General features: G+C 43.7%; 1 protein-coding gene across 1 annotated transcript; it reads right to left on the minus strand.

Annotated features, from left to right (window-relative positions):
- Positions 1 to 41: 41 nt before the first annotated feature.
- On the minus strand, positions 42 to 10303 carry LOC306697190 (bifunctional methylenetetrahydrofolate dehydrogenase/cyclohydrolase 2, mitochondrial-like). The gene is made up of 8 exons (XM_079160960.1): positions 10158 to 10303; positions 8924 to 9108; positions 8575 to 8697; positions 7206 to 7358; positions 5640 to 5747; positions 2737 to 2829; positions 671 to 796; positions 42 to 276 (listed from the first exon to the last, which is right to left on the minus strand). Exons 1-8 carry the CDS (start codon positions 10298 to 10300, stop codon positions 161 to 163), a joined length of 1047 nt encoding a protein of 348 aa, XP_079017086.1. The 5' UTR covers positions 10301 to 10303; the 3' UTR covers positions 42 to 160.
- Positions 10304 to 10713: the final 410 nt, after the last annotated feature.

Genomic DNA, 10713 nt, shown 5'->3' on the forward strand with positions numbered 1-10713 from the left:
TGAATTTTTAAATGAAAGTATGTTTGCTAAAATGTGTGTAAAACTAAATGAATAAGTATGTGTGTACGTATGCATACACTGTTTGTACTCAGCATCAGTCGATAAAAGGAATGTGTGTGTGTGTGTGTGTGTGAGAAAGTGTGTGTGTGTGTGTGTGTGTTTAATGCATCAGTGCGTTTCTGGCCGCAGTCACAGTGTTCTTCATCAGCATGGCGACGGTCATCGGACCCACGCCTCCGGGAACAGGTGTGATGAAACCTGCCTTCTCCTTCACTCCTGCAACAGGTCAGACAAATGGAATTCATTATTTTCTTCTATATTCCAAGAACCAGAGCTTAGAATAACATTTTACTTTGGAACAACATTACATGCAGTAATCTGAGCCATTAAGATATTGTCACTGGCAGCAAAAAGTTCAACAAATGATCAGTGAAATGTTTGTCACATTACACCACGTTTGTAGTGAAATCACCTGCAAAAGTCACGGTGACCTCACAAAACACAGTTTATGTGTCTATGTGGATATAAACTGATATTGACTGATTGGCGAAGGCGTACAACCGCGAGGTGGTAATTCCAGTTCACTGCTGCATTAGAAATGATATATTCACCATTTACACCATTTATTCCCCCTCTGAAGAAGCACTGATGAACGTTTTGGATTATTTACCCTCAAAGTCCACGTCCCCGATGAGCCGTAGTTTCCCCGTGTTCGGGACCTGGATGCGGTTTATGCCAACGTCGATGACTGCCGCGCCCTCCTTCACCATGTCTGCCGTGATCAGCCCGGGAACCCCTAGTCACAGGAACCGGGACCAGTTAGAAGATGATCATGAGTTCGATCTCTTGTACACCATCACATGGGGATGAGTACTACGGCTACAATTCAATTCATTTGATTCTGTATAATCTAAAATCACAAATTTGCCTCAGAGGGCTTTACAATCTGTACAGCATACGGCATCCCTCACATCAGAGCAGGAAAACCCTTTAAGTGGGAGAAAAGAGGAAGAAACCTTATGGAGAGCACCAGAAGAGGATCCTCTCTCAGGATGGACACAGGTGTGACAGATGTCATGTGTACAGAATGAACAACACAACAGAGTTACAACACATTCAAAGACAGAAACTATTCATATAATGAGTGGACACATCATGGTTGGGTTAATGTGCCTGGGGAAAAGATCCGCTGGGCCCCCACCAACCCCTCATTCCTCCCCCTCTCTGTGCAGCACTACTCCTGGAGACCCCAAAACACAGGTTTTGTGGCAATCTGATTTAACACAAATTCATTTAATATGCACCGTGTAAGCTAAATGCAATTTAATATAATTCAGATTTTAAAAACAGATTTTGAGGTAGTGCCCCCTTTGAAGACGGGACCCCCCCCGGGCCCTTGTCATGTCTGCTGGTGTTAGGCTACAAATAATCAAATGACCAAACAGCGACAGCGGCGAGTCGTTTACTTTCTGCTTCGTCACCTGCTTTTAATCACAGGTTCCCTTAAGCCAGCAGAGCAAAACGAGAGGACTCCTCGGCTAACCGTCTACGAGGAAGGGAATAATTATACCATCGTGTACTTATTTTTGAAAACCCTCTCCGCTTTGAAGCTGGCTGCCAGAGAGCTGTCAATTTGAACCACCTAGACTGCAATTACAGCTCCTCAACAATGAGATTAAGTCTGAGTCAAAACCAAATTCAGAACGACGACGATTAAAACATTAAACCCCAGACGCATTCGGGTTCCCACGTGACGTGAACACAGTTGTGCACCGGGCCGGCTGGAGTTCACTTAATCACACGGTGCAGGGTCCTTATTCCAGTTCCTCATTTGGAAATGTCCCACACTGACAGTTGGAGGCCTTTGGTGCCCTTCCCAGAAAACTGCTTTTAGTCATCAGGAAGCGTTTCCACTTATCACAAAGGAAGGAGGACGCGGTGCCCTCCCAAGGCTTTCACGGTTACTTAGAGAGACTTTCGACAGATAGTCCTGCCCTGTACTCACTGGCTGGCTATTGTTCTTCAGGAGAGCTTTCATCCACAGTTGGCTGAGAGTACACATACTGAAACTTTTCAGGCTCCATTATTGCCAATTTGACAAGATCCTTTCAAGTAAGGGCTGGTGAGCACTTTCACAACTTGTCCCACATGAGTTTCTCTATGCCGCGTCCAACATAATGAAACGCGGCTTCCAACGCTGATGAAAGGAGTGTGCACCTGAGGCTGGTAATAAAAAGAAATACAGAATCATTTCCCCTTAGAGAACATGTTTGATCGAATTTGTGATGCAACGTTTGAATGGAAGAGGGCATGGAAAAGTACGGTCCTTGACGGGAAACCATGCACTCACATTATTAGCTAATCCACTTATCTGAAAGTGAAAACAAAGAGGAAAGATTCACTTATCACTCAGACAAATGTCCATTTGATTCTGGTTCACCTTTGACCTAATGTCTTTATTGTTGTGAAAAAGAGAGAAATCATTTATAATTTACTTCATTGACTCCATTCAAGTTTGGCTGGAAACCGTCACATTTAGGAAGGAATGAATGGCAGATTAACCGACACTGAACAGGAATCGTGAGCTGCAGCGCTAAGGCGAAAGGATTTGTTGTGTTCATGATTCTGTGCTATTAAATCAACTTAGAAAGCCCTTTTCTCTGTGCCGGATGTGTCACTGTGGTGATCAGTTCTTCAAACTGTAAATGAACAGATGTGTCATAACGGTGTGCTTACCTGCGGCAGCGATGATGATGTCAGCCAGGCTGGTCAGCTCCTTCAGCTGCTCCTTCGGCGTGCATCTGTGGGCGATGGTCACCGTGGCGTCACCTGAGAGGACACAAGGGTTTCTGCACCGTCACATTTCACAACAAGAAGATGCATCAAACACTCAACGGGTCTCTCAGAAAAGCTGTTTTTTTCTAAAGATAAAGACCACCCTGCTATCCTCAGCTAAACTTACTTCACTTTTATGAAGTCATGAAGCTGAAGATTAAACCTCACAAGCTCCAGTTTACAAAATAAAGGCCTTTTAAAAAAAATGATCAGCTGCTATTTCATTTACTGCCATTCATACATGTTTTCAAAGTACAGGGAGAAAAGTCCTTTATTCATTTTTTTATATATATATTGGTGCAAAGGACAGAACACTACACACAATGTGTAAACAATACAGAGGAATATACAGACACAGAATTAGAGACGAGAAAAACTAAATAGACATGACAATGTTTTTATAAATATGGAAACTAGTCCTTTGTTTAGATAAAGTACTCATAAGGTAACATTTACATTTTAAGAGCATGTTGATGAATATTTCATGTTGAATAATATAAAAACTTTACATCATTATATTTGATGTAACTGCATTAGTCAGAGAAAGTAAGAGTTATTACATGTTCTTTTTATAAGACGTTTAATAGTTGTGTTCTATTTGATCTTTCGGTCTGACTCAGCTCAGGAGGTGACAATGATTGTGTGCCACAGTTTAATAAAAAGAAAAGAGTGAGTTTACAAAAGTTTGGAAAAGTACAAAGCAAACTGCTTTTTTTTTAGGGTGTGTAATTTCGGTACATCATTCACCTCCATTGTATTGAGTTTCAGGGGAGGACTTCTCAAAAACCGCAGCGCGTGAGACTCAAACCACCAGAAAGAGTACGTGTACAAATGTAGTCATCGCGCCACAGCCCCGTGGAAGCCCTCCGGTGACGACACCGTGCGGTCGGTGATTACGACATAAAAACAGTAATCCTGATCTCTATCTGAAAGTGTGTGGCGACATCCCGCACAGTCGCAACTCAGCTGTGACCTGGAATGTGGGGCGGGGATGAGAGGATCACGCAGGGGAGGGTTAGGAAGATAAGAGGAGTGAGCGGGAAGGAGAGGCAAGTCACAGCGCATCGAACCTCCGGGGAGCGTTCCTTATGAGACGTGTGTGTGTGTGTGTGAGTGTGTGTGTGTGTGTGTGCGTGCGTGAAGGAGGGAGAAAATGAAGAGAACTAACCCTGAAATGAAAATGAACTCATCAAAACAGTTTTAAGCGCCACAAAATAATCTCTAGAAAGTTTCCAACGTGCAAAATAATTCTATTTCAGTCACACAATGTGATGTGAAGGGCCAATAAGGCTTGAAATCATACGCAATGTGGGGCTTTGTTCAGAACGTTGGCGTGTTGACAGCTGGCTTTGCAAATCAAATCTGAAGGTATGCAATAGAATCAAAGGTGTGAACAAGCTTATATGATTTAACAGTTAAAAGGTTTTTAAAAAAACTCAATGGGAATGTATTTATTTTTTCATTTTTAAGTCAGATTAAAAAATAAGGCATCCTGTCGGCTCCCGCAGTCTATGATACGTTACATAGAGCAGGACCATAAAAGATCCCCAGTTCAACTCCAGTCAGGGACTCCATCCGGTGACATCACCCCGTGGTTTGTGGACAGCGCTTTTAAAGCCTGGAGTTTGGCATTTTGCCCGTCGCCATCTTGGATTTTTGCAACCAGTGAACGGAAGTGACCCTATTTGGAATGCGGAGGAGTGACACCGTGGTAGAGACGCCGTGTACGGATCTGGTAGTGTAGCAACCTGTCAATCACAAGGTAGCCCCGCCCTAAAGCATACTCTGATTTATGGTCTATTTGACTCTAAATGGATCATAATTTACTAAATGAACATCATGCTGTATTGAAGAAGACTTGAAACTAGAGATTGAGACCATAAACTCATGTTTACAATGTTCACTGAGGTAATAAATCAAGAGAGAAGTAGAGTCATTTTCTCATAGACTTCTATACAACCAGAGAAGTCGCCCCCTGATGGTCAGTAGAGAGAATGCAAGTTAAACCACTTCTGTATTGTGTTATTGTGATTCTAGCTCATAGGGAACACCCCATGTGATCTTCGGCCCTGACTCCATGTTGGGAGCCACGGCCAAGTGATGGACGGTGTGAACTGCAGCTAGATCTCGATTAAATTATCATAGAGCTAGATTGAAGTCTATTGACTTCAATGTCTGATGAAGGTCCAGCATGCAGAGATCCCTTTAAGGGATGTTTGTGCGTATTGCGTTGGTTGGTTAAGCTTCATTAAGTTAAGCTAAGCGGTTGAGGGCTAAAGCCTTATATTCAACAGAATAAGAATATTTCCCAAAATGTCAAACATTTGCTCCAAAGCTTTTCTCTCAGCACTGTTTCTAGTTACGACAACTACCCGACAATCCTCCCTGCGACGTTGCACATTCTGCAACTCACTGTGTTGATCTGACCTTTAGCACTGCTACACTTTGACAAGTCAAACAACTCGTTGCTTCATCTAAACCCCAAATTACACTCAGCTCCAAATCCTCTCCCCTACTTCCTATGCCCTTATAAGGACAGTCAATCCGCCTGCACAAAAGTCTCGCCCTGTTTGCATACTTCCTTCCCAGTCCCCGGTTTTCTTCCCTTCTTGGAACTCCTCCGGCAGGACGTGCATCAGCATTTATTGTTTGATTAAAGAAAGGTGAGGAGTCATTAAAGCCTTTGGTCACGTCCAAGATCTTTCAGGGAAAGCCAAGATGGTGCAATATCATTTGCACACAAATAGCGGCACTCCAATCATAATTCAGTTCTGACACACACGCACACGCACACACACACTTACCCCCGGGGCGTTCATGCTTGCGATCGGTGTGCAGCAGCATTGCGATGGGCATTCCGACATTTTTGGAGCGACCAGCGACCAGCACATTCTTCCCCACCGTCTGAATGCCTGTACAAACACATGTCCTTTTAGGCGTGGAGGAAATATTCAGAATAATGAATGCACCTATGAAATAAAGGGGAACACTGTGTTTGCAAGGTGCAAAAAATAGATTTGCTAAACACAAAATGCTGAGCTTTAACAACATCATAAGAGAGAGAGAGAGAGAGAGAGAGAGAGAGAGAGAGAGAGAGAGAGAGAGAGAGAGAGAGAGAGAGAGAGAGAGAGAGAGAGAGAGAGAGAGAGAGAGAGAGAGAGAGAGAGAGAGAGAGAGCACAGAGCGGATCTAACCGCCATGTTTTCATCTATTGTCGGCCGACTCATTAGAGTGATTGATAGTGGGAGGACGGGTATATGCACATATTAGACCCATGTATAAGAGGCCTCTTTTCTTGCTTGAAGAATATTTTTTCCAAGAGTATTCTCATCTTTAGTATTCATGTAGTGCAGAGAGAGAGAGAGGGGAGAGAGGAGAGACCTTCACCCTCTCATCCCCAACACATTCTAATAAAGGGGAAAGCAGAAAGCATCCCAAAAGCTTCCACACTGCCTGATGTGGAAAGTGCAAAAGAAAATTGCTCCGCTGAGACCATCAGGTTCTCTCGCTCTTATGTAGAGTAGAGGCCGCTCATCGTTAATACCAACACAAAAATAACTCCTTCATTGTCAAGGACCCTAACCCACGCTGTCAGGGACTCTTCATCCTCACTTTCTGTTTTTTTTGCATAAAACGGGGCCTCTCAGCAACGACAGATGCCGAACCGAACTAAGTGTTCAATTTTTATTAAAAAGTCACTTGGGCATGAATGGCGATGCCTTCGGCCTGGTTTGCTGAGTCCATTTTTCTCATATTATTTCATTACGTGTCGGGTTTCTCAATTCTTGTGCGGCCTCTCCAGCACTGCTCATACTCATTTACGTTTGGCACAACACACTCAGCCCGAGTTCTTAACTGCCACAATATTTACAAGAATATCTACATGTATAATATCTTATTTTTTATTTCTATGATTTACACCCTTATTTGGGCAAGTAGAGGACCGAGGTGGGAAAAATAATTATGAGGCGCCATCTAGTGGGCCGGACATGTAAAGGCAGGAGCCACTCCTAACTTTGCCTCCAGAGTTGACTTTTAAAAATATTGTGAAGCAAAAAACACACAAAAGGAATGTGCTGAGGTTTGATGAGTCAATTATGAAACAGGCTGACAACACAGCTAGCACTTTCGAGTAATTTACTGTCAATGTGCTTCTATCAAATGATGTCAAAATGATTTAAAACATAAGCGAATAATAGCATGAAGCAATGATTCAGACAGAAGTAACTGGTTGCACTAAATTCAACCTTGATATTGAACTTCAAGTTTGCAGCAAAATAACAAAATTGAAATGAAAAAAGAACAACACAAACACAGTGTTAAAACTGGTTGTGCATTATGGAGCGGAGGAGGTTCCTGTGGTGGTCTACCTGCTCTTTTGATGATCTCCCAGACCGCTGCGGGTGTGGCAGGCACCATGGATCTCTGGTCCAGACACAGCTTACCGATGTTCACGATGTGGAAGCCGTCCACGTCCTTCTCTGGAGCGATGGCGTTACACACCGCTCGCTCGTTGATGTGCTCTAAAGAGGAGATATTGCTGTTACGACGATATTACACATGATAAAGCGCAGATTCTGCAGAACATAATGGTTAATGGTTGACCACCACATCATGCTACATGCAAATCAAGGCCCAATTCTGATTCATGAGAAAGTAAATATGTGTTGTGCCACTGTCAGCTGTCCGTCTACCCAACGCTGGCTACCATTATGAATCCAAATGTGATGTATTCAGGCTTATATTCCCTCACTGCATGCTTTGGAGCTTTTACTGGTGCAGCGTTGTGTCCTACATCACTTTTTCCACTTCAAACAGCGATCCATTATGTGTCACTGCATACGAGGGAACGTTAGCTAGCTAACTGTGGCTGAAACACGTTTGTGTTGGTGTGGAGATATTAAAACGAAACTGGTCATTTACACTATGTTTAGTTTGAATTAGGATGCTTGTTTGATGTGAATTATTGAGCATATTTAGAAATACAAACAACTAGCCTTATATATTACTAAAACGGTAATCAAATTTAAATTTCATTTCGCCATTTGGGAAGTAGCTCCGCGGCCCTCTAGATGGCGCTCTGTGGCTCAGCAGTGGGCCCCGCCCAGTGGTTGAAAACAGCTGTTCGAAACAATAGCTGTGCTACACTACCCTCCTACTATACTAGTTAGTATGCCAGAAAAAAGATTTAGTATGTCCCAAAGCATAGTATGTCAAAAATACCAGGATGTTCTACTACCGCCGATCGCTTGCAAGATGCTTTTCTGGCTATTCTGACCCACAATCCTTTGCGCAGCAAATATATGAGAAAGAGGGTCAAAGTTCAAGCATGTCCCAATTGAAAGCATTCTAGATGCAACAGTCCTTACTCTGTAAGAGCATTTGGATGCAATTCGGAAGACAGCTTAGTCATTCACTTGTCACAGTAGGAAACGCACATGTGTGATTAATGGAACTAATGATGGCTGAGTTCCATTTAGCTGCTTCGATTTCAGGCCCGGTGTCCCACAGGAACCATCGCTAATGTTGCGAGTAACACCTGTGTTTTTCCTGCTATCTACCATTCAAAGGCAAGAATGAAAATGTATTTTCACGTAGAAACCATAACGGCGCTTCATTAGGAAAGAACTGCGTGGATGCAATCACTGCGAAGCGAGCCGTACGCATCAGCTCCTTTTGTTTAACGCTGATGTCAGTGAGGGAAAGCTCGCGTGGCAGCTGCAGCATCCGGCGGTTTACCGGGAAGTGGCAATTGCACCAACAGGCCGCTGACCCTCCAGTCGCGGTTCATCTTGTCAATCAGCTCCAGCAGCTCCTCCTGGGACACCGAGCTCGGCCGCACCACCGTGTCACTGGAGATACCTGGAGAGCACGCACACATCACACACACTCTGTGTTCAACATGGAGCCGTCTGCATGTTAGTTTGCAGCTGCGTGACTTTACACAGTACGTTGATTGTTTATCCATGTGTACCTACATATTCACGCATGCATTACTATGTGAGATGCATTAGGGTAGAGCGACGCTGTGTTTGTTGATCTGCACTCGTTATAGCATATACAGTGTTCAGGGATGCTCATATCTGACCCAGGATGCTGGCGGCCCGGGTCTTGTTCTTGACGTAGGTGCGACTGGCCGGGTCGTCCCCCACTAGCACCACTCCCAGGTGGGGTCTCATGTTGCCCTGAGCGACCAGCTCTTCCACGTCACGCTGGATTTCTCTGTGGAGCTGTCGAGCCAACTCTGTCCCCGAAATCACCACAGCGGCGTGCCTGGTGAAAACATGGAGGAATGCTCATGTGCAGCGCATCACAGGTTACAAAACAGACATAAATCCAACGTGTCATTCCAAATAAAGCTGAAACAATATGTTGATTAATCGGCAAGACTTCAATATATATATATATATATATATATATATATATATATATATATATATATATATTTTTTTTTTTTTTAAGTGTATGCTATGAATTAAACTAAGTATTAAGGGTAGTTTCTTATTTATATGAAGTACATTTACGTAGAATTGGCGCCACTGCTATTTGGTTGCACTGGTCAATCCTTCTATACAGTATGATGTAGACATTTTTTGAAGAAGGAGAAGAATAAGGAAGAGGAGGAAAGGGAACGAGAAGAAAAAGAAGAAGGAGGAGAATGAAGGAGAAGAAGAAGGAAGGTGAAGAAGAAGAAGAAGAAGAAGAAGAAGAAGAAGAAGAAGAAGAATAAGGAGGAGAATGAAGGAGAAGAAGAAGAAGATAGTAGTAGTAGTATAGCAGCAGCAGCAACCTTTGGCTTTGGAGCTGTAACGTAAAATGACTAACAGTAACGTTAAGTTAGTGATGAGTGAGCGTTATTATTTTCTTGTCTTTTGAGTGGAAATAAAAAATGTGTTCCTATATATACGGTCATTATTAGCACCGGTAATCCACATCAGCGGCTTAAATGAAGCTAACCGTCCTCAGGCAGCAGCAGCAGCCAACATGGTACGAGTGTGTGTCCTCAAACATGAAGCTAACTACAACCGGAGAAACTGCGGCGAGTTACGTAATACCGACACGTTTGTGACAGCACCGTCGGTTTAATGAGACATGCAATTGCCCCCTCACCTAAGGTTAAAGGTAACGCTACGTCCGTTAAACCTACCCTCTCTACCGTGAACGGTTAAACCCGCTGTCAATCACCATCCTCTAGCGCACGTGACACACGCCTTCGCCGGTGCTTAAGCGTAGCTCATCCCTCCGCAAAGTAAAACCGTGCATTAACTGGACGAAGAAGAAGAGAAAAAACACAGCGGCGCTTTGAACGGGGCGCCGTTTACCTCGTCAACGACTGGTGAACATGTCTCCTTTGACTCTCGCATTTTCTGTGCGTCCGTAGTTCGGCCCGGCAGCAGTGATGGGGTAACGCTAACGGGCTACAAATCCTGAAGGAGGAGCGTAGCGGTGAAACAGAGGCCGCCATGTTTGTGTGCGTGCGTGTGTGTTTGTGTCGGGGAGCGCGTGTAGCTCGTGCGTGCGCGCGCGAGAGGGAGACAGTGGGCAGGACTCTGTGTACACACACCACAACTGATGAATGATAGGCTGTACTAAACATACTGAGCATACTGTTGCTCATCAGGAAGAGAAAAGCTGATTATTTATTATGCAAATCACATGAAGGTGAGGATATTGTCTCATAGTTTAAATATATAGATATTAATGAAGTGAGGTTGATTAACCCTGCTGTGTCCATCTTTACAGATGATAATTGCACCATTTTGGAAATGGAGCATCCAAACGTGGAATGATACCACTGAAAGCACACAGGTTAAAGAGTTTGTCACAATGTCGGTACACTAAAATATGTCAAAGTTCAAGGAGTAGTTGACATTTGTT

Source organism: Pholis gunnellus (genome assembly GCF_910591455.1).
Source record: "Pholis gunnellus genome assembly, chromosome: 6".
Taxonomy (NCBI): Eukaryota; Metazoa; Chordata; class Actinopteri; order Perciformes; family Pholidae; genus Pholis; species Pholis gunnellus.

Coding starts and splice junctions, on each gene's coding strand:
- LOC306697190 (XM_079160960.1), bottom strand. CDS start 10,300: ATGGCGGCCTCTGTTTCACCGCTACGCTCCTCCTTCAGGATTTGTAGC. Junction 9,109..10,157: donor GTTCACCAGTCGTTGACGAG/GTAAACGGCGCC, acceptor TGTTTTCACCAG/GCACGCCGCTGTGGTGATTT. Junction 277..670: donor CGGGGACGTGGACTTTGAGG/GTAAATAATCCA, acceptor GACCTGTTGCAG/GAGTGAAGGAGAAGGCAGGT.